Source organism: Dasypus novemcinctus, chromosome 2 (genome assembly GCF_030445035.2).
Source record: "Dasypus novemcinctus isolate mDasNov1 chromosome 2, mDasNov1.1.hap2, whole genome shotgun sequence".
NCBI classification, from domain to species: domain Eukaryota; kingdom Metazoa; phylum Chordata; class Mammalia; order Cingulata; family Dasypodidae; genus Dasypus; species Dasypus novemcinctus.
The window spans coordinates 75760727-75784992 of record NC_080674.1 but is presented as its reverse complement, the minus strand read 5'-3'; the positions used below and the strand labels follow the sequence as shown (position 1 = coordinate 75784992).

General features: G+C 41.6%; 1 protein-coding gene across 2 annotated transcripts in view; it reads left to right on the top strand.

Moving 5' to 3' along the window:
- GCNT4 (glucosaminyl (N-acetyl) transferase 4) overlaps positions 1–21432 on the top strand; it is a 42051-nt gene extending 20619 nt beyond the window's left edge. For both annotated transcript variants that reach the window (XM_023587279.3, XM_004447090.5), the window contains exon 2: positions 16967–21432. In XM_023587279.3, coding sequence (XP_023443047.1) covers positions 16968–18335 — 1368 coding nt within the window. In that variant the 5' untranslated portion in view covers position 16967 and the 3' untranslated portion in view covers positions 18336–21432. The remainder of the gene's footprint in view (positions 1–16966) is intronic.
- Positions 21433–24266: the final 2834 nt, after the last annotated feature.

Sequence of the window (24266 nt, the reverse complement as noted above, 5' to 3'; positions counted from 1 at the left end):
AGTTGACACAATAGCCTAACCATCACAGTCCACCCCTTGCCAACTCAGCAACCATACACATTACCTTAACTAATACTTAGTCTCTAAGTAAAAACAATAACAGACATGCATATATATATATTTCCACCTAACAATGTCCAACTCTCCTGTGTACAATGGAAAATGCATTAATTCCATACAGAATAGGATGCAAGTTCTTGGGTAATATTCACTCTCAAACTTGACATCCTCAAATATTATGACATGAAACTGATACAGCTTGTTATATGATAAGGGAAATGTTTGGGGAAGAAGACGACGAAATTCATTTTATGTACATATACAATCATCATGATGAAACAAGGGTGAAAGATTTTTGGCCATTACAGTCCTTGTTTCTGTAACTGGTCACATGGTCGAAATAAATATTTATCACTATGTTCTTCCACTATCCATTCTGTGTTTCCATTACCCTCAGCAAGCACTTCAGCTGGCCATGGTTCTTTGTAGGTGGGTGACCCAAACTTTCATTCCTGAAGATTCTGGGCCTTGTTAGTCCTGCTTGGATTGGGTTGTTGCAATTTTCCATTGACTTTAATCATAGGACATGGCAGTACTAGGAGATGCCTGAGAGGATCTCCTGTATTCCAGGCACACTCTCCTTTACTCCCACTATGTCGATGTAGACCTATTTCTTCTTGATAGTCAGGATCAAACATCCCAGCCAGTACAGTAATTCCCTTCTTTGACTGTTGACTCAGAGGTAAGAGGAGCCCAAAGAGGACAGGTGGCAGTTTTAATGTCCAGTTCAATGGAATCTTTGCTGTGTTCCCTGGTGACAGCATTCCTTCTTTTGGGACTAAAACCTGTACCCAGCAGAGTTTGAGGTTGCAGGGACAGGAAGCAAAAATTTTTCTAGTGGGTCACTAGGAGTAATAGTGAGTGGTGCCACTCCCATTTCCACCCCTTGATTCCTGGAACCATGGACCCTGGTTATGGGAGAAGGAGCACCATAGAGTGAATGCTGTATTAGAGTATACACAGCCTCCTGGAGAACATTGCCCCAGCCCTGCAAGGTATTGCCACCTAGTTGGCACTGTAATTGAATCTTAAAAAGGCCATTCCACCATTCTATCAATCCAGCTGCTTCAGGGTGATGGGGAACATGGTAAGACCAGTAAATTCCATGGGCATGTGCCTATTCCCACATATCATTTGCTGTAAAATGGGCTCCTTGATCGAAAGCAATGCTGTGTGGAATGCCATGGCGGTAGACAAGACATTCAATAAGTCCATGGATGGTAGTTTTGGAAGAAGCATTATGTGCAGGAAATGCAAACTCATATCCAGAGTATGTGTCTATTCTGGTTAAAACAAACCAATGCCTCTTCCATGGTGGAAGTGCCCCTAATGTACTCAACCTGCCACCAGGTAGCAGGCTGGTCACCTCAAGGAATGCTGCAATATGGGGGGCTGAGTGTGAATCTCTGCTGTTGGCAGATTGGGCACCCAGCAGGGGCTGTAGCCAAGCCAGCCTTGGTAAGGGGAAGTCCATTTTGCTGAGCCCACGCCTAACCTCATCCCTACCTCCATGGTCACTTTGTTCATGAGCCCATTGGGCAATGACAGGAGTGGCTGGGGAAAGAAGCTGAGCATTAGCCACAGAGCGGGTCATCTTATCCACTTGATTATTAAAATCTTTCTCTGCTGAAGTCACCCTCTGGTGAGCATTAGTGTGGGACACAAATATTTTCATGTTTTTTGCCCACTCAGAAAGTTCAGTGCACATACCTCTTCCCCGGACATCTTTGTCACCAATTTTCCAATCATGTATCTTCCAATTTCCTGACCATCCAGCCAAACCATTGGCAACAGTCCATGAATCAGTGTACAAACGCCGCTTCTTCTTCCAAACAAAATGAACAACTAGGTGTACTGCTCAAAGTTCTCCCCACTTGGAGGACTTGCCCTCACCACTTTCCTTCAGGGATGTCCCAGAAGAGGGCTGCAGTGCTGCAGCTGTCCACTTTCGGGTGGTACCTGTGTATCATGCAGAACCATCTGTAAACCAGGCCTGAGTTTTTTCTTCCTCAGTCAACTGATTGTAAGCGACTCCCCAAGAGGCCAAAGCTGTGGGCTGGGAAAGAGAAGGTAACATGGCAGGGGTGGGGACCATGGGCATTTGGACTACTTCCTCATGTAACTTACTCATGCCTTCAGGACCTGCTTGAGCCCTATCTCGTATATACCACTTCCACATAATTATGGAGTGCTGCTGTGCATGCCCAACTTTATGGCTTGGTGGGTCAGACAGTACCCAGCTCATGCTAGGCAACTCAGGCCTCATGGTAACTTGATGGCCCATGGTTAAGAGTTCAGTTTCAACTAAGGCCCAATAGCAGGCCAAAAGCTGTTTCTCAAAGGGGAGTAGTTATCTGCAGAGGATGGCAGGGCTTTGCTCCAAAATCCTAAGGGTCTGCATTGTGATTCTCCTATTGGGGCCTACCAAAGGCTCCAGACAGCATCTCTCTTTGCCACTGAAACTTCCAGCACCATTGGATCTGCTGTATCATATGGCCCAAGTGGTAGTGCAGCTTGCACAGCAGTCTGGACCTGACACAGAGCCTTTTCCTGTTCCAGTTCCCAATCAAAACTAGCAGCTTTTCCGGTAAATGGGCCTGAGTAGCACACCCAAATGAGGAATGTGTTGTCTCCAAAATCCAAAGAGACCAACTAAGCATTGTGCCTCTTTTTTGGTTGTAGGAGGGCTCAGATGCAACAGCTTATCCTTCAGTTTAAAAGGGATATCTCAACATGCCCCACACCATTGGACACCTAGAAATTTCACTGGGGTGAAAGGACCTTGCATTTTAGTTGGATTTATCTCCCATCCTCCCATGCAAATGCCTTACTAATATGTCTACAGTCTTTGCTACTTCTTGCTTACCTGGTCCTATCAACATGATATCATCAATATAATGGACCACTGTGATGTCTTGTGGGAGGGAGAGAGGATCAAGATCCCTGCAGACAATATTATGACACAGGGCTGGAGAGCTGATATATCCCTAAGTCAGGACAGTGAAGGTATACTGCTGGCCTTGCCAGCTGAAAGCAAACTGTTTCTGGTGGTCCTCACAAATAGCAATTGAGAAAAAAGCATTTGCCAAATCAACAGCTGCATACCAGGTACCAGGGGACATGTTTATTTTCTCAAACAATGATACCACATCTGGGACAGCAGCTGCAATTTGAGTCACCTCCTGGTTAAGTTTACGATAATTACTATCACCCTCCAAGTTCCATCTGTTTTCTGTACAGGCCAAATAGGAGAGTTGATTGGGGACGTGGTGGGAATCACCACCCACCCCTACGTCCTTCCAATCTTTGATGGTGGCACTAATTTCTGCAGTCCCTCCTGGAATCCGGCATTGCTTTTGGTTTACTATTTTGCTAGGTAGGGGCAGTTCTAGTGGCTTCCACTTGGCCTTCCCAAACATAACCCTCACTCCACAAGTCAGGGATTCAATATGGGAATTCTGCCAGTTACTGAGTGTGTCTATTCCAATTGTGCATTCTGCAATTGGGGAAACTCAGGAACCCACTGGACCAACTGTGAAATGGACCTGAGCTCAAACTCCATTAATCACTTGAACTCCATAAGCCCCTACTCTGACTGGTGGACCACAGTGACATTTTGGGTCTCCAAGAATTAATGTCACTTCTGAGCCAGTGTCTAATAATCCCTGAAATGTCTGATCATTTCCTTTTCCCCAATTGTATGAGTCAGCTAAAGGGGTACTGATGCAAAATACCAGAAGTCTTCTGGTGGTTATAAAGGGTATGTATTTGGGGTAGGAGGTTACAGATACCAGGCCATAAAGCATAAGTTACTTCCCTCACCAAAGTCTATTTTCACTAGTTGGAGCAAGATGGCTGCTGATGTCTGTGAGGGTTCAGGCTTCCTGGGTTCCTCTCTTCCAGGGTCTTGCTTCTCTCTGGGTTCTGGGTTCCTCTCTTCCCAAGGCTTGCTTCTTCCTGGGCTCAGGGTTCCTCTCTTCCTGGGTTTTGCTTCTCTTTCTCTCTGTGAGCTTACTCATCAGGGCTCCAGCTTAAGGCTTCACCATCAAACTCCAACATCAAAATCCCCAACATCAAAAACCCTCAACTCTGTCCTTTACCATGCCTTTTATCTATGAGTCCCCACCCCTTGCCCTAAATACAAGGCCCAGTCAAAGCCCTAATCATAACTTAATCATGCCTGGATGCAGATCAGATTACAAACATAATCCAATATCTATTTTTGCAATTCATAACTATATCAAACTGCTACACCAAATGCATAGTTACTCTAGTTAATGGCTGTAGATCTTCTTGGGGAAAGGTGGGAGGAAGATGAACAGTATAAATTTTGGGCAGTTTAATAGGAACCTTCTTCAAGGAGACCTGGCCTTCTCCTCCTGCAAGGGGCTCTGGGTCTGTAAACTGTCTCAAGTCTGGGAATTGATTAAGGGGCCGTGATTCTCTGTGTCTGTAATCTGAGTTAGGGTTTTGTTCACTCGGCCCAGAACTTTTCTTTTTATACAGATCCCAAAGAAATGTAGTAGACTCCCTGTCTATTTCACTTCTAGATACCCCATGATGTATTAGCCAGTGCCATAACTCTACATGACTCTGAGTGCTTTTTTGAATCTGCCTTCCATTGTGGTAGCCATACCCACTTTGACTGTGGTGATTAACTGCCCATACTTGACTTCCATCAGACTGACATCCAATCATCACCATAATGTTTAGGAATTCTAATTCCATCACAGCTGTCCCTATAGTAATATCTGGACTACAGAGAAGAGCACCCACAGAGCTCTTTAGGAAAGATGGTTAGTCTCACAAATGTATTCCTCACAGTCCTGATTAAAGGTGTCACCTCTGGACATTCCTGGGGCAGGTGGGCAGCTCTCAAATGGTAAATCCATTCTAGCATTCCAATCTCCCTAAGCTTTTGAATTCCCTCTTCTTCTGTATACCAGGGAAAATCAGGCATCTCAACCTCAGACATCTAGGCCATCATTTGACCCATGTTTCAGTCAGCCACTGAAACAAACTGTTAGAGCCCTTTCTAACCCCTTGAGCTACAGCATTGAATCCAGAATTTCTGCTCAGTGGGCCCATATCAATAAATTCAGCCTAATCCAACTTTATATTCCTTCCACCATTATCCCATACCGTTAGTATCCATTCCCACACATATTCCCCTGATTTATGTCTATATAAGTTGGGAAACTCATGCAGTTCTTTCTGAGTATACCTTTCTTTCTCTTGGGTCACACTTTTTATTTCACCTTTGGGGGCTTGTGATTTTAGTCCAGTAATAAGTCTCAAAGACAAGTGGTGGGAGTGGGTAAGGAGAAGAATTAGAAATGCCTTGCAAGCTACGGACCTCAGGGCATTCCCTTGCTTTTTTTTCTGGTGAGACAGGATTAATTTCTTTAGGCAGGTGTCGGAAGGCAGTTTCCTCAGGGCAGACTAAAGGCTTAGCAGTGCATGCTGGAGTTTGGCTGGTATGTGTCTCAGGGCTGGGAGGAGGTCCAGACTCCCTGGCAGGCTGGAGGTGGGCAGGGCAGACTTCAGTTTGGCTGGTACCCATCTCAGGGCTGGAAGTTGTTTCAGACTTCCTAGGGCAAGCTGGAGGCTAGATAATAGAAGGTTGACAAGGTGTGGTATGAACAGGGCAGGCCATCACAGTCTTATCTGGTAAAGTCTCAGCAGAATTCATGGTTCCAATGTCTCCACCAATATTATCATCATCCCGTATGTCCCCATCCCAATTCTCTGGATTCCACTCTTTTCCAATCAATGCCTTCATTTTAACTGCAGAAACCCTGTGGGGTTGAGATTTTAGTTTCGTTTGTAACTCAGCTGCTCATACAATGTGAGTCTGAGTTTGGTTCTCAGATATTTCAAGCCTGTGGCTACAGGGGACAAGATTTTCTTTCAGAGCACACACAGAAACTTTCACATCATTCATGTGGTGTTTAAGTTTCAAATTTGAAGCCTTTTACTCATCTCTTTCTTTTGTAACAGTATCCAGAGTATCTAAGAGGAACCAGCCAACATCATTATACCATTTGACTCCACGAAACTTGGTTAAGATATTGAAAACACTCTCACCTAGATCCTTGCTTCTTATAAGTGTGGAAGTAGGGGAATCCAGTGATGGTATTTTGTGTATCTCGATTGCCAACTCATGCCATGGACTGTTAGCAGCCTCTTTGTTATTAGAAAGGGAGTCTTCAGTACCCTTGAGTCTAATTAGAGTTGAGAGTCAATTGCAAAACTCCCAGAACCACCTCAGACACCCCATGTTTAAGACTCTGTTCCTCAAGAACTACTCCCAGTACCAAGCTGTATTAGTCAGGGTTCTCTAGGGAAACAGAATCAGCAAGAGATATCTGTCAATATTATGTGATTCTATAAGAGTCTCTCACACAGCCGTGGGGATGCATAAGTCCAGGTTCTGCAGGAGGCTGCAACCAGGGACTCCAATGAAAGTCCAGTGAAGGTTCTTGACGAGTTCTGGGAGACGTTGGCTGTCCAAAGATGAGCTGGGAAATTCTCACTCTATGCTGGAATCACTTCCCCTTTTAAGATATTCAACTGATTGGTAAAGCGTCCACTCTTTGCTGATGTCAGTTGTCCTGATTGATATAATTGTAATCAGCTATCTATGATTTACCACTGCAGTAAACTCAATGGTGACTAAAGTCCATAAATGCCCTTGTTTTACAGTTAGCCCAGTGCTTGCTTGACCAAACAACTAGGCACAGTTACCTGGTTGAGTTGACATAATAGTCTAACCATCACAGCTAGTAATTTTTTTGCTAATATCTGGGCATCTGAATATGTTGGTGAATTTATTCTATGGTCAATTTCTCTTTCTTGCTTTTTTTCCCCACAGATCTTCTTTGATTTTTGGTTCAACTTATCATACATAAGTCTTTCAAACTGCCCATCTTAAATTATCAAAATCAGGCCAGGGACTCACTAATGGGGAGCAGATTTTCACCCAGGGGCAGGGCTACAGAGAGACCTAAAAATAGCTTTTCCCTTTACAATTACTGGATAGCCAGCAGATGACACTCATCGTTGAACCTTTCCATGGAAGTGTTTCTTTCAACCTCTGCTCTCCCGTGTGTCTGATCTGTCCAGAGCCAAGATTTAAAGAGGGCTTTGCTGGCCAAATTCACTAAAGAGAAGCCCTCCAACACACCCTCTGTCTTCCCTTGTAACAGCTGACAGGGAGGACGGTGTCTGTTCCCCTTTCCATTGGCTGCAGTGAGCCAGGCGTTTTATCCAGACTTCATGCCTCGAGGGTGGGGAATGGGAACTCTTCCCAACTGACCTAGGGATTTATAACTCATGTTTGTTGTTTCAGGTTCTTCGTCTCTCTTTCCCTCGCCCTCCTGGAGGTGTGCAGCACCTGGTTGCTTACCACCAAAGCAGGCCCCTCGAACAGCTTTTGGCCCTCTGTTGTTTTTGTGGGAGAGTTGGGCCCTGCCTACCTACTGAACAGGATAAGATAATGCAATTAATAATGGCTCTGAGCATAGAGCCTGGCCATGTGCTCACAAGTTGGCTGTTGTGATGATAGTAGTTAGTGATGTGCAGGGATGGCAAGAGGAACATATAAATGAATCTGGGTTTCTGATGCAAGCAATTGAGAGAATGATGGTGTCAATTATTGTCATGAGGAATATTTGGTAGAAACCAGTTTGCTGATAAAATCAAGAGTGCTGCTCAGATGGGCTTGTCAAGATGCTCAGGAGAGAGTGGAGCAGAGGAGGATCCAGGAGGAACCAACAGCCAAAGAGAAATGAGGATGGCCAAAGGGGGGAAGAAACTGGAGAGAGCAAGGTTCTGAGGGCTGGGTGGGGTTGTGGGTAGGGTTTCCATAAGGAAAGAAAGGTAAAGTCGGAGACTGTTGCTGAGAGACAGGCAATTAGGAAGGAACAGATCTGTGCCCACCGAATCTGGCAGATGAAGGTTTTTGTTGACTTTGGCCAGAGCAGTCCCAGTGGAGGGAGTAGGGCCAGCCTGGTCTGGATGCAATCATTGGGGGCCCATACTGGGGGAGGGAGAATAGGACTCCTCTGTCCACTCCTTTGAAGGGGTAGCAATGTGGATGTGAAACCTGTATGTAGTGGGGGGATTGTGTTCCTGGCATCTCAGGAATGAAATGTTAAATTGTTGATAGGCTTCAGTTTCCTTATTTAGATAAAAAAGACTTTTTACTCAATCACCATTAAGCTCCTTTCAGTTTTAGAATTTTGGTGCTAGGCTTCTTCAAGGAATTATGGGTTAATTAATTAAACATTGGTAGAAAGTCTTAGAAAACTATTTCTATTATTTAAATGTTTTTCCTATAAAAGTATGTTTATATTTTTGTATTTCCTATATACCTCTCAGTGAGAAATTGTTTACTTTCTAACAATCTGTAGACCCAATTTAGAATAGCACTCACTGGTTCACAGTATATTAGGAAATAAAAGAAACTATAAGCCAGTACCTATACATTGAGATCTTTGTTAAAACTCAAGCCAAAAAAATAAGTGTGTTTGTAGAAAACAGTTTGGAAGGACATAGTGTCCACTGAACATAGGTGGCAGAACACTGGCAAGCTTTATTTTCCATTTTAGACTTTTCTGATGAAAAAAAGAAAGAAAATGTTTACTTTCATAAACAGAGGAAGGAAAACTTTTTACTTTTCCTTTAGAGACTTAAATCTGTTATTGAGGACTGCTTGTCCCCAATTTGTATTGCATTACTGACCCAACTGTGCCATCTGATGGGGATTAAATCAAGCCCCCCACAAAAGCATGTTTAGGTTCCAAACCCTGGTCCTGTGGGGTGAACATTTGAAGATGTTATTAGTAAAGCTGTGGCCAAATTGAATGAGGTTGTGCCTTAATCCAATATGGCTGAAGTCCTTATAAGCAAAGGAAATCGGTCATGGAGAGAGAAGCCACAGGGAGTAGCCAGAAGCTTTTAAGTCAATGGAACCCAGAAGAGAAAGGAGAAAACACCACTTTGTGCTTTGACGTGTGATGGAAAAGCCAAGGAACTCCAGAGATTGCTGACCAGCGAGAAGATACCCACAGAGGAGGCAAATCTTCTAGTCTCTGAAAGCATGAGCCCTGGTTAAACCCACACCTTGTATGGTATTTGCTATAGGAGTTGGGAAATGAAACACTCTTCTTGTCTTTTGCATGAAAAACGCTCACAGTCTGATAATCTTTGTCCTTGCTAGCTTCCCTCTAGAACAATGAGAATAGAGGTCATCTGGGCAAGAAGCTTGTTTTTCTGCTCCTTTGCAGGATTCCCAAGGTGCTTCTGGGGTGTGGAATCAATGCATCTTGGCTGAGTCATCCTCCCACTTCATGGTCTTACTCAAAAACATTCTCTGGGTTTGTGATGAGTTTTTCACGTAGAGAAAGGATGAGAGGTTTGATGGAATCAAGGAGCTGCCGTGGCTTATTCATTAGCTAATTCAACTAGATCAGGATTTTTTAAACTTTTATTTTACTGAGCTTATCTTTATATTAGTGTACTTAAATGACAACTCTTCTTTGTAAAATTTCTAAATCAGCAAACTCTTCAAATCTTATTTTTTAAACTGGAATAAAGTTTAAGAACTTAAACATAACACAGAAGAAATGTTCTCCACATTCTCTTTCACCCAGAAAGTTATCTAAAATAACTAGCAATTCTCAGAAAACCCAAATCATGTCACTGACAACTACAGGAACAACTGAATGAGTAATTAATTTGTGACAGATATGAGATAAGATGACTAAAGGCAGAATTCCCTACAATGAGCTTGCTTTCTTTTCCTTTAATCAGTTCCATTGACTGGAAGATTGACTAATCTCTTCATTAGCACATTGATTGCTCCATATGCTGACTGCTGGAGAGGAAAGGAAATCATTATCTGGAACTCCTCCTGTTTTGTTCTCCAAGTAAATAATCTCTTAAACTGGGTGGAAGGTGTCTTGACTTCAAACATGTTTTGGTGATAATTTCTGCTCCTGCTTTAGGACAGTTAAATAAGTTATAGTAATAAGAAAATTTAGTCAAGGACTAAAACTGTTATGGAATATAGTTTTTTGGTTTTTTTCCCTTTATATTGCAGAGACAGGAAAGAGCACATCTCTGGAGCAAGAGTCTGGAGCACATCTCTGGAGCAAGAGTCTGGGGTGAGGAGGGGAGGCAAGGGAGTAAAGAGTTTATTAAGAAACAAGAAAAGAGTACACATCTGAACATCTGAGACATAGATTGTGGGTATGCTGCAGGGTGAGACATGTGAGTGGGGCCCCAGGTTAGGCATTTTTAAGACGTTTACTCCTCTCCTTTCCTAATGTTGGGGAGGGATCCCAGCTGTTTGCTGTTCTGATTGGTTGCCCCACCTGGTAGCTCTCAGAGGGCCAGTGGAGAGGACTTTTGTTTGAAGATATCTGGGGCTTCCCACAAATGGGACCTTATGACCAGGGTCTTATGGGGTATTTCTGCCTTTGTTCTTTAAGTAGCGGCCTTCCCCTCAGGAGATTTCTGGGCAGGGTCTCAAAGCCATGTTGTCTACGAGGTCTCAGCTGTGACACAACATCTTCCTTCATCTTCCCTACGCTAACTAGCCTCAACTTCCCCCTCAGAGAGTTTACACCGTTATTCTTAAGGGGAGCTGAAGGCGATGGTCATTCTTCTGTAGCTGCTACCTACTGGTTAGGGAGAGTAGGCCCTGCCTGACAGAGTGTAAAACCCTCTGGCTATTCTATTAAGGCTGAGGGAAGACTGGTCCAGCATCATGGTTGGAACTGGGTGAAATCCCTGCACGATTAATACCTTGTTCTGGAAGGTGTTGATTCTCTTTGTCTTGCCAAATATGTTAGCAGAATGCTCTGGGTCTAGGCTTCTAAGTTCTTGGCTTCTATCGCAAAGAAGAATTTAAGGACATGCCATAGAGTAGCCAAGTGAGTGAAGAGCATTAAGAAACAAGAAAAGAGTACACAATCTCAGACACATATTGTGAGCATACTGCAGGATAAGACATGCCTGGGCAATTACTTAATCCCCATGTAACTCATTGATCTGATGAGGAAATTGAGTTAACAACAGAGTACTTAGAATAGTGTCCAGAGCACTGACTGATTCTATAGTAATAATAATATGATTAAATTAACAGAGAGCATTAAATAGAGGCATTCAGGAACTAATTCTAAAATATTGCATTTATTTTGCAATTTTTAGGGAAAAGAGGATGTAGATTGGAAAATATGACAAGCTGTAGATCTGGGCAGGTATCTTAAAGAAGTGTTTACTGTCATCTATAGGGTGTCTTGATGATATGGTGATGATGTAGATGATGCTACAGCTAACATTTATCAGACATTTATGATCTGGAGATGGGCTGAAACACTTTGCAGACATCACCTCATTTTATCCACAATATACCTTCAAGTTAATTACTACTATTAGCATCGTTTTACTGATAAGAATAAGAGCTGTGGAGAGGTTTAAGGACTTATCCAGAGTCCAGGTGCTAGACAGGCCATTCCCGAGCTGAAGCCCCTGTTGTTTGGCCAGGGTTCATGTAGTTGGGGCACTATGTGTAGCTTACACCCTACCCCACTCCCTTCTCAGAACCTCAGCTTTTGTGGGAAAGGACAAAAAGCAAGGTCTTAGCTCAAGTTCACAGCAGCTTTGTCCTTCTTGTTGTTGAGAGAGGTTCAATCATTGCATATGGAAAGGCCAGGACTCAGTAATAATTTTGGGAAGGAAAAAAATGAATTTATTTACAACCGGGTGGACTCAGGAGCGTCTCATCCAAAACTCATACCCCAGATAAGAGTTTTGAGTTCTTTTTACACAGAGGAAAAGTTAAATGGTTCTTTGTTTCAGTGCTCAGTAAGTTTGAATTAACATCTATCCCCCACATTCTAGGTAAGCTTTTAGCATGAACTTCATACATTCCATGAAGCTTTTAACACATTTGATTTGCATCCTTCCTGAATATTTAAAGTTTATAGAGTTTACATTGCTTAATTGTTTTTCTGGGACTGGAGTGGTTGTCATGGTTACGAAGGGCAGGGCTGCAGCTCTCACCATCAGACACACACAGTTCAGGTTATCTGTGAAGAGATGAACAGCCCCACCCATAGCCTATATCATTATGACACTGCCACTTCCTACTCTGGCCAGAAAAATAAAGGTCAGTCACTTCCTTAATATTGTCTGAATAAAATTTCTAGTGGATACTTTTATTGAAAAAAAGTAAGCAGCAAGTCCTACATAGTGTACTGGAAAATATCCAAGATTTGGATCCAGGCAAGTTGGGCATAGGGAAAAGAAAAGGCACCTGAGCCCCTTTTGTGGGGTGAAGCCCCTTCACATACAGGCCTTCCCTGAGTCCTCACTGCAGCTAGGGGTTATAAAATTGCTGATTTAAGAATGTTTAGGTAAAGAGCTGCTAATGGTTTTAGCCATTTATCCCTAAATGCAATTATACCCACTTAGCTGTAGGGTTGCTCTGAGCTACTGTTGCTTCCTGTAATCCTGTAAACAATGGCTAAGAGAATTGGGAAAAAGTTGGGGGAGGAGGTGGAGGTTTTTTAATTATCCAAAAGACCTTATTTCACATGCACTACAATGGTCAAACCTTGCCCTCATTTTCTTTTTCAGTTCTCTAATAATTACTAGGAATTTGTGCCTCTGTGGTAATAAACTCCTTAACACAGGTCGGACTTCTTATCATCTGGGCAGGTGGACGGGGAAATACCCTTCTCCCATGTGTATTTCCCTGCCCACTAGTAATTTAATTGTAAGACTACTTTCTGGCAGTAAAACACCTGCCTGCTTTTTGCCCACAAGCCTTTAAGAGGGAAAGATCAGGGGTGGGTGTTTGGAGAAGGTGGCAGTGCTGCCCTGGTTTCCTGGGAACCATGTCGCCCCATGACTGCCAGGCGTAGCCAAGCAGACTCTGGTCAGTCATCAGGAGCGTGAGCCCCCCTCCCATACCAGGGCCCCTGAGGTTTGCACACCCTGGGCTGCAGGAGGCAGGAAAGAGAGACAGTGCTTCCATGTCGGCTGCCAGAGGTCCGTTCCTCCTCCCTTCCATCCCACCCCAACCCACCTCCTCTCCCCTGCACCTCTGGGATTGTGCTGCCTCTGCTCCCTAAGCAGACCTGGCCATGAGAGGCTTGTGGGTGTCACACAGGCTCCCAGGAGCCGCAGAGATTCCGTCTGGAGGGCAGTGGAGCCCAGCTTGGAGAACTTTGGTCTTTCCTAATACCCTAACGACTTTGCCCTCTCCATGAGAGCCCAGGTTAACCGGCTGACTTCTCACCACAGCTGGGAAGAAGCCAGCAGCTCCCTTTTGGATTGGACAAAAACTCACACCAAAGGATTTTGCACCATCACATCTTATTTCTAACTTTGGGAAAGGAATGATTTTCAGTTAAAGGAGTTCCTCGTCTGGGTAAGGAGGCGATGAGTTTTATTTTGGTGTGGGAGGGATGTTCTTTTCCCCTGATAGTAAAGGTTGTCCTGAAAATAGACACGCTCTCCCAGTTAAACATGCTCCAAGTAGAAGAAAAAGCAAGTTGCCTGAACTGCCTCAGCTCCCCCACCTCCTTTTTCCTTTAAAATCAATTCTCATCCCTGCCCAGTGAAGCTCAGACCTGGGGACCCAGAGCCATTTTCCCCAGGATTTCTCATAGCGTGCCTCCACCTGCCTGTTCCCGGGCGCCCTAAGGCCCAGAGTGCGGGCAGCCTTGGCGCTCCACTCTGCCTCTCCAGGCACCGGGCGTGGAGGCAGGAAATGTGTGTGCTCCAGGCTTTCTCAGGACGGGAAGGGTAAGTGTGGGTGGGGACCCTTGCCGAGGAGTCCAGGAAAAGGGAGGTGGATCCAGGCAAAGGCCTTTATCTTTTTAAATATACGTGAAGATAATTAATGGTATATCATTCACGATCTAACAACTCTGGAAGACTTCGTGAAGCTCTTTAGAAGTGTGGTCTTTCCATTTTCCCACTGTGGTATCCCGGAACTGTTACCTGACATGAATCAGCGATTCCATAGTGAGAAAAGCAAAGCAAAAATTTACTTTGGATAAGACATACTCTAACTCTAGCCATGTATATAAGCTGCTTCCTATTTATGCCTAATTATGAATTAGGACAATGGCTATATATATATATCATTAAATTTATTTGGGATTGATTAATTTTTCTAAGCCTTATTTCATCACAGCATCTAATTCTAATGTGTGCTCAGGCTGCTGGAGTGCTGTTTCGCCTTGTGCATGGGGGTGAGTTTTCCCACAGCTTTGTAACAACTGGCAGGGATATTGGCCTTGGGCGTGAGTGGATGGAACTGTATTCAGTGTGCTTTGGAGTAGCAGTGGGTTGGGACCTGACAAGGGACCAGAAGTTTGAGCCTGATTAGGATTTCCTTGACCTTGGTACTGATTCAGCAAAATGTCTGAACCTGGCAGTGCTGATGGAGAAGAAAGGACAGATTCGAGGAATATTTATGAGGTGATCTGGAAATGAAGAGTCGGGTGACTCTCAGGTCTCAAGCTTGGATCACTGGGTGGATGGTCTTTGCCATAACTGAGGCAGGAAACACTGGAGGAGGAGCAAGTTTGGGGAGAGGGTATCAAGTTCAGTTCTGGACTCACGGAGGGTGAGTGCATGCAGGATATCCAGGTGCCTCAAATCACTGATGTTCACATCTGAAACAGACAGGAGGAGAGGGCCAGAGATTAAGATGTTGGCAACTAATACAGGTGGAAGTTGAAATCCACAGTGAGGGAGTGTGTGCAAGAGGAAGTCAGTGAGCTGAGAAGGCCCCGGAGCAAACCAGAGGAGAGGTGGCTGAAGAGGTCACAGATTTGCAGAGCACAGTTCACTGTCACAAAGCCGTAGCTCTTTTACATCTGACAGCGATTCAGCTGGAGGGGAATGAGGAAGGTGTTTGTCATTCCTAGGAGAGAACTTTTTTGATTGATCTGTATAGAAATAATCTACAAAAATTAATTTCTTCCCAATTTTTAAATATTTTTCTCTAATGAAATTAGACATAATCATTACGTCCTCATTTAAGGTTTATTGAGATGAGTTGGGAAATTGCACATGGGTACCTTAGCAGCTGTGGAGCCTTGAGGTAGTACTGCCTGGACTCCACCCACCTCTTTTCTGCTACCCCCAAAATTACGCATCTATGCCCTCTCCCTGATTTACTTTTTTAATCTGAAAAAGTGATATAAACAATTTTTAAAAATTCAGATAGTAGAAAAGGATATTCAGTGATAAGTAAATCTCCCTCCTACCCAGACCCGTAGTACTCTGTCTTCTCCATCCTGCACCCCCTCAAAAGTAACTCCTGTCATGAATATACTGTATGTGCAATATCCTTCTGGACATACTCTAGCCAGAGGGCTGCAAGTTACAGCCTGTGAGCCAAATCTGGCCAGCTGCCTGTTGTTGTAAATAACATTTTATTGGAACACTTCCATGCCCATTTGTTAACCTTCTGTCTATGGCTGCTTTCCCACTCCAACAGCAGAGGCAGAGTTGAGTACTTATGACAGACAGTATGGCCCGCAAAGACAAAAGTATGTATTATCTGGTCCCTTCAGAAAGAGTTTGCTCTATGCATGTAGAAACGTGTGGTATATATTGCCCTTTTTTGAAACATGTGAGCATACTATACACACAATTTTGCATTTTGCTTTTTTAATTTCACAATCTATCTTGGAGATTGTTCCACATCAGTACATTCAGATTTATCTCAAGGCTTTTCACATAGTTTGGATATCATTTAATCAGTCCCAGTTGCAGGACATTTTAGTTGCTTTCAGTTTTTAGCCTGAACAAATAACTGCAGGGAACCTCCTCATGCATGTCTTTGGGGAGGTTTTTCAGGGTGGGTATACATTTTAAGCTGACAGTTGTTGCCAAATTGCGCCCCCCAAGTCTGTTTAACATCCCTGCCTATTCACAATGCCAGTCAGGCCCTTTTCATTTTAACAGTTAAAATGCTAATCCCTATGAAGAGATTGGGTCTAACAACAACAACAAAAATTTTTAAGGGGAAATGTGCAGGTTTTGCATATTCAACTTGGCCAAATTTTTACAATCTATACAAACATTGACAGTCTCATGTTATAGCTCGTTTGGGTGTCTGCCTGCTCCTCTTGTTTCTGAAGGTGGGAGTTAGAGTTTTCCCCATCTGACTTTAGGCCTATGTCTAGTCAGTAACTAATGGTAGGATCAAGATGTTCTTTTAGTCTAAGGTCATGTATATTACTAGAAGGAAAGCTAAAAATGTACCATGGGACTGTATGGCATAGTGAAACCTCATGTGAAATATAAATATAGGTGATATTGCATGTACTACTGCTTTTCTTTGAAACTGAACAAGTGTATGTCAATGTTACAAGATGTTAATATCAGGCAAAAATACAACCAAATCAAACTATGGACAGTAGTATATAGTAATATATTAATTATTTTCCAGAAAGGGGGAAAAAAAAAGAAGATGCCTTTTCACCTCAAGTGGGCCATTTGCATCTCTTGAGGACATCTAAATCCTCTGCCCAAACCAGAGAAATCCCTCCCCAAATATGCTAAGCTGAAATGGAGATGATATAAGTTACAGAGTAGCTATATTTTAGGAGTTTACATTATTTTTTTCATTCTGTTTGGTAAACAAGGTCTCAAAATTGGGTATGGTTAACGCAGTAAAATACTGTTATTCTACTTACTAATATATCCATGTCCTTATTTCTGGGTTCTTTAAAGGGTTGTAGAACCTTACTTTATTCATCTTTGAGCCCAGCTTCTGCCTGGTACATTGTAGGCACCCAGTGAATTTTGGTTGAACTGAACTGATTTTCTCTTAATATTTCAACTGAATTATTCCTTTCTCTTCTTGCAGAATGAAGAGATTCAAATGTTGTTTAAAATACCCTCTACAGCAGAAAGTTTTCATCCTATTTTTAACTCTATGGCTGTTCTCCTTGTTAAAACTTCTAAATGTGAGAAGACTCCTCTTCCCTCAGAGAGGCATTTACTTGGTTGAATACTACTTAAGTACTTCACCTTTTGTAAAAAACAGATACACCCATGTTAAGGATGAACTCCAGTATGAAGTTAATTGTTCAGGTGTCTATGAACAGGAGCCTTTGGAAATTGGCAAGAGTCTGGAAATAAGAAAAAGAGACATCATTGACTTGGATGATGAAGATGTTGTGGCAATTACCAGTGACTGTGAGATTTATCAGACCATAAGGAGGTACCATCAAAAGCTTGTTTCATGGGAGGAGAAAAGATTCCCAATAGCCTATTCTTTGGTCGTTCACAAAGATGCAATTATGGTTGAAAGACTAATCCATGCTATATATAGCCGTCACAATATTTACTGCATCCATTATGACCACAAGTCACCTGATACCTTCAAAGTTGCTATGAACAACTTGGCTAAGTGCTTCTCCAATATTTTCATTGCTTCCAAATTAGAGGCTGTGGAATATGCCCACATTTCCAGACTCCAGGCTGATTTAAATTGCTTGTCAGACCTTCTCAAATCTTCAGTTGAATGGAAATATGTTATTAACCTGTGTGGGCAAGATTTTCCATTGAAATCAAACTTTGAATTAGTGTCAGAGTTGAAGAAACTTGATGGTGCAAATATGCTAGAGACAGTGAAACCAACTAACAGCAAAAAGGAAAGATTCACTTATCACCATGAACTCAGACAGGTGCCTTATGACTATATGAAGCTACCGATAAGGACAAACATCTCTAAGGAAGCACCCCCCCATAACATTGAGATATTTGTTGGCAGTGCTTATTTTGTCTTAAGTAGAGCATTTGTTAAATATATTTTCAACAACTCCCTCGTTAAAGACTTTTTTGCCTGGTCTAAAGATACATACTCGCCTGATGAACACTTTTGGGCTACATTAATTCGGGTACCAGGAATACCTGGGGAAATTTCCAGGTCAGCCCAGGATGTGTCTGATCTACAGAGTAAGACCCGTCTTGTCAAATGGAATTATCATGAAGGCCTTTTCTATCCCAGTTGTACTGGATCTCACCTTCGAAGTGTGTGTATCTATGGAGCAGCAGAATTAAGGTGGCTTATGAAAGATGGACATTGGTTTGCTAATAAATTTGACTCCCGAGTGGACCCTATCTTAATTAAATGTTTGGCAGAAAAGCTTGAAGAACAACAGAGAGAATGGATTACTTTGTCTTCAGAAAAGTTATTTATAGATCAAAAGCCTACAATTATATCATTATAGTAATATTATGATGGAAATAAGAAGGTGTCTGATAAACAGTGTTAATATGGAATTGTATTCACCACCATGTTCAGTAATTGAACTTAATCCTCTCATAGTTTGAAGGGGTCTAAAATTCCACACACAAGGGAAAATGATCTGGCCTTTTTGTGATAATTAACCTGCAATTGGTTAGGTGTTGTTTTTTAACGTTTGTTTTTGCTTATAATCTCACTGAGCTAAATCACAGATCTTAAACGTTCAGTCAGTCATCAAATGTCTTGAGCATCTACTGTATGACAGTTTTTTTGAAAACATGTGAGAATTAAATCCAAGTTGTCATGAGTTACACAATGCCCTTGAGAAACTGGCTTGTCCTAACCACACAGCAACCCTAATGTCTTTAATTTCTTCACATAACAATTAGAATTCCACTGAAGAAGGCTTTAGGATATGTGGTAATTATATAACCATATAAACCATCCTTTTCAGAATAGTGTTTAAATCCAATGACCAAGACTCCATTTGTCTCTTAGTTCAGCTTTCTAGACTTCTATCTTAGCCATTAGAACATGAGATGAGAGACTCCATTACCTCAGAAGAGCTCAAAAAATTGTCCAGTTTCCTGCTTGCCAAAGCATTAATTACTTTGTGGTCTGTTACTTGTTCAGTTGAAGGCCAGGGAGATGCTGTCAATGGGGCATTTATAATATGAATGTTAGGGTAGGTGGACTATGACAGGAGGCACCCAAGGAGGAAAAAGGGATTCATACAGTTTTTGCTTTATGTTATACAATGGTATCATCAGTGGCCTCGTTTTTAACTCAACTCTTTCTTTAAAACACATATATTGATAAATATAAGAATCAATAGTTCAAAGTGTCGTAAAACAGCACATTGAGCTGAAGTCTTCCAGTTCATATGTTACCATTTTAGGCAGTGGGATCCTTTCAGTGGAATTAGTATAATCTTGTTTTATGAAATTATCAAGATAAGAGTCACTGAATTTTCTTAAGGTTATGTGAAATATGACAGTTTTCTAAATTTAATATGGTCTTGAAAAAATTTTTTTCTTCTATGGCATCTGTCCAAGTAGAATCTAAATTTAAAATTGTAAAAGCTCTAAATTCATTGCAATCTACCACTTCTCAGCTTAGATCCAGAAAGAAAAAGTTAATTGTTCTAAGGACACAGCAAAAATATACATTAAACAAACAACAAAGAATATTCATTAATGATATTTTATAAAATACACACCTTAGAAAACTACCCAAAGAGTCAAATATACAAATATTTTAATTTAACTGTATTGTGCTGGAGGAGAGATGGAGAAGGGATATGATCCTGAAAATGGTTGGAGAATTACCAACTTATAAACCAGTCTTCCTGGAAATTGTTGAATTTATGTAAAAATTTCTTGGTCGGCTTGTGCATCAAAGTCTGCCTCAGTAACTCCTTAAAGATGTATTTATCAATGCCAAAATGAGACCATTTGGAGTTCTGAAATATTTCAGTATTTTTTTTAAAGTTCTATATTCTACATGTAAAATGCACTTTGATTACTTGTTTCAAATTTCACAATACTAACTGCCAAGTGGCACCATTTGTCTCTCCTTTTCTTCTTTTGAACTCAGCTTTCTTCTTTTCTTTTTTAACCCCTCCAAAGTGTACACCATTCTTCAGAAAACAACTATTTCCAAGCCCTTCTTCTTAAAAATAAGTAACCCTTCTGTAGAGCTAAGTTCTGCAAAAGGTCCTTCCTCATTCTTTAGTGTGAGTGTGGACAAGTTAGATCAGTTCTCCTGGTCTTTGAAATGAGGACTTGGATGTCTATCCAAGCTTCCTCACAGATTGTGTGTGTGTGTAAGACAAGCAATTGAGATCATATATGACATGGTTTAAAAATGGAGATAAACTATAAAAGTGTCAGGTAGAAGTATTTTTTATAAGACAAACATAGGTCCAACCCCACTGAGAAACTTAGCATTTATTTCTTATGAAATATAAAAAGCAACTTCCATAACCAAGTCTGTGTGTAAGGAAGCCTCTTCCTCCAGTTATCATATTTGGGGTTTCCTTTTACGCCAACGGGATTAGAATGTTGGCCCAGTTCCTTAGCTCAGGAGTGGGGGATTTTCCTGCCAGCCAGTGTTGTGTGATTTATCAGATGGGCACAGGGGTCCTTTTGAAATTTTGGGTGTTATGCCTTTGATCATCAGGAAAAAATATAAGTGCTGAAAAGTAAACATCGACTTTCTGGATGCACATCTTGCCTCCTTGTGAGAAGTGATCCTATCTTCTGTTTATGGGGAAATTTTCCAGTTGTTCATCATTTTAATGCCAAATTCAAATGAAACAGAGCCCTGAAGAGGTGGCGGAGCCTTCTTTTCCTCATTAACACATTTCTCTGGACTCAGAATTATAATATTTCAGGGAGCTTGTCAGTTCACTCTTTTTGCCTAGGGAATCCTTAATTTCCTATATACATTCAAACTCCTTTATGCCTGATTCTTCCTTACGAACTTTTGGGTGTTCTGCAGTCTATGTTTTACAATTATTTCTTGAATAGTATTTATTGAATCTAAACTCTTAATTTATTTGAAGATAAGACCAAGACCTCAGCATTTGTAAATTGTATGTTGGTATTAGATTACATTAATAATGAAAGAGCTACCCAAATATATATACGTTGTATGAATAATCTTCTGTAATATATATTTTTAAGCACAAGTGTTCCCACTATTTTTAGTGTTTGGGTTATTTTAAGTGAAATATATAAAATAAAGATTTCTCTTGCCTTCTGGCATAATGTGAACATGTGAACATATACCTACATATATGGAGATATTTCATAGAAAATAAAAATGACAATCCACTTTGGGAATGTAAAGTGAATGTACCCTTATATATTATACAGTTGATGACAGTGATGAAGAAATGAGAGTTTTGATTATTTTTATAATAAAATCTAAATTGCCTTTTTTTTTTTAACAATTTTCAAAGATGTATTACCCATTATATGAATTTTAAATAGTTTGGTGCTGCATTTTTGTATTATACTGCTACTATATGTTAATTCTCCAATATTGTAAAATAGAATGTGCTCCAAAAATCAAAAGCCTGGAATTTTTAACCTTTCCTTTCTATGATTGTGCTGGTTCTTTACAAAGAGTCTTAGAATTTGTGGCACTCGCCCACAAATTCGCCCAGAGTTAATTTCACTTCAGAGTAAAAGAAATTAAGCATGTGTGTATTATACACTGAATATAGGGACAAGAACTTAAGTTGTTTAATTTTGCAAAGTCTTCCAGGATTTCCCTTTCTTTATTCTCCTTCAAGCTAGTTTCTCCTCTCCTATTAATCATCTAGATAAATATTCATATTTGCTTGGTTAATTTATGGAAGTTAATTCCCAATGAGGTTACTTGAGCTCTTTATCTCAGCTCCCTCAATCCCTGGAAAATGAAGACTTTTTTCTCTCTGGACATGGACTCGGCCCTGCTTTTAAGTTCAATGGACCTTGACCCCTGGCCCTACTAATGTCTGCAGACTTTGTTGGTGGACATTTCCTGATGAACTTCTCCTCTGTCCTGGATAACAGCACCTTTCCCAGCTCTGCTAACCTGAGTATTTAACATCACCAATCCTCTCTTCGAGCTCCCCCAGGCATTTTTCTTCTTCCACCCTTACCCTTTTTAAAGCCGTAACAGCCACCCACCTATCTAGTGGCAAGGAGTATGTATGCATATCACACAAATCACAACCCTTCATCTCAAGAAGTAAGTCCGTTTTAGAAATTTCCTAAATAATAACTAGCATTTTACTCTTAATCTAAAGCTAATTCTAGCCCTTGCCAAGCTGGGCAACCATGTGAATCCACAGTAATTTCAGAATTTGGGCTTGGTGGGAGGAGCAGTGCTGCAATGGTACAGCATCGTATTTAAACACCATGGGTTTCATTACTGAGCAGGCAGTTCCACGTTTTTGCTTCCTTTTATTATTTATAAATATATATATCTAAATTGGAACAATTGACTTCTAGTCTTATGAAACTGAGGAAACCCTGGCAAGAGAGATGGAATAAATGATCACAAATTTGTTTCCAATACTGGATAAATAGTCCTATGAGGATGCATAACAAATAGTTTGAGTTTTATTTCAGACGTCGGTGATCAGTGTGTCTACCCATGAGGGAGTATAAAGACCACAAAACTATTCAGCTGACTTCAGGTACAGCCTCATGTAACAGCAAAGCTCTGCTGTGAATGCCTTGGATTTACTCAGGAAGGAGACTGAAAGTCAGAAAAGAATGAGGAAAAATAAAGATTGGTGACCTGGAACAGGGTTAGTGGCCTGGGTAAAATTGTTGCCGCTGCTGCTGCTGTTGTTTTTTTCCTAAGATTTATTTTTATTTATTTCTCTCCCTTCTCCCCCCTTGTCTGCTCTCTGTGTCCATTCTCTGTGTGTTCTTCTGTGTCCACTTGTATTATCAGGCGGCACTGGGGATCTGTGTCTCTCTCTTGTTGCATCATCTTGCTGCATCAGCTGTGTGTGTGGCACCACTCCTAGGTCGACTGTGCTTTTTTCACATGGGGCGGCTCTCCTTGCAGGGCACTCTCCTTGCACGTGGGGCTATCCTATGTGGGGCGCCCCTGCGTGGCACGGCACTCCTTGTATGCAACAGCACTGCACATGGGCCAGCTTACCACAAGGGTCAGGAGGCCCTGGGTATCGAACCTTGGACCCTCCATATGGTAGGCTGACATTCTATCAGTTGCGCCACATCTGCTTCCCTGTTGTTTCTTATAGAACAATAAAGGAAATTTAAACAGAAATTCTTTTACATACATCCTTCTAAATCCTGACAAAACTATTATATGTCTCTGAATGCTATTCTAATCTTATCTGTTATATATATTAATATTTAGTCTCCCTGCTGCCAATATATTTCGCAATCCCCCCCTTTTTTTCCCTGCTAGTACATGGTATTTATGGCTATATAGTAGTCTAATAGGCCAACCACTTAGCCTTTCCTTTATTGGAGAACATTTAGATTATAAGCTACTTTTAAAAGTTTTTTTTCTGTCATAAATAACAATGATGTGAAGTAATAAGTTACTTCCTTATGATACGTTTCCAAGAGAGGAATTATAATCCTGAGAAGAATGGATTCTTTTATTGATTGCTTTTCATGTTAGAAGTCATTCTCTGAAGGAATTGTAGAGGGCATTTGGTTAGTGCATATCAACCACACAGCCTCTACTTGTCATAAATAAATTGTATTTATTTATTCTAATAAATATGGCCATTCTGATTCTTAAGTTAAGCAAGAACCTTTGCCTGTAAAAAAGGATGTAGTTGGGAAGCAGCTGTGGCTCACTCAGCTGGGCTCCCGTCTACCATATGCGAGGGCCTGGGTTCACATCCCAGGGCCTCCTTGTGAAGGCAGGCTCACGCACACACTGTGGAGAGCCGCTGGCCCAGGAATGGCACAGTGCTGCCCGGCCTGCAAGCGCCACGGAGAGCCAACTCAGCAAGACACAACAAAAAGGGAGCAAAAACGCAGAAGAGTGTGCAGCAAATGGACACAGAGAGCAGACAGCAAGCAAGCTGCAAGAGGTGAGGGGTAAATAAAATAAATACAGACACGGAAGAATGCACAGTGAATGGGCACAGAGAGCAGACAGCACTCAATAAGCCACAAGGTGGGGGGTATAAAAAAAATGGATGTAGTTGTTCCATTAACAGATCAAAGAAGCTGTTCTTAATGCATCGTTAATGACTTGCTCTTGCACAATAATATCCTCAAGGGACTAACTTTAACTTGGCTCTTTCTATACCAGAGAAGATCTAACATCTGCTAGTAGGTTTTGAGTGTCCATTCTCCCTGGCATCTCTGATTTTATTCTGAGTAGCAATGTGACCAACCAAAAGACAGATTTCCCAGCCTCC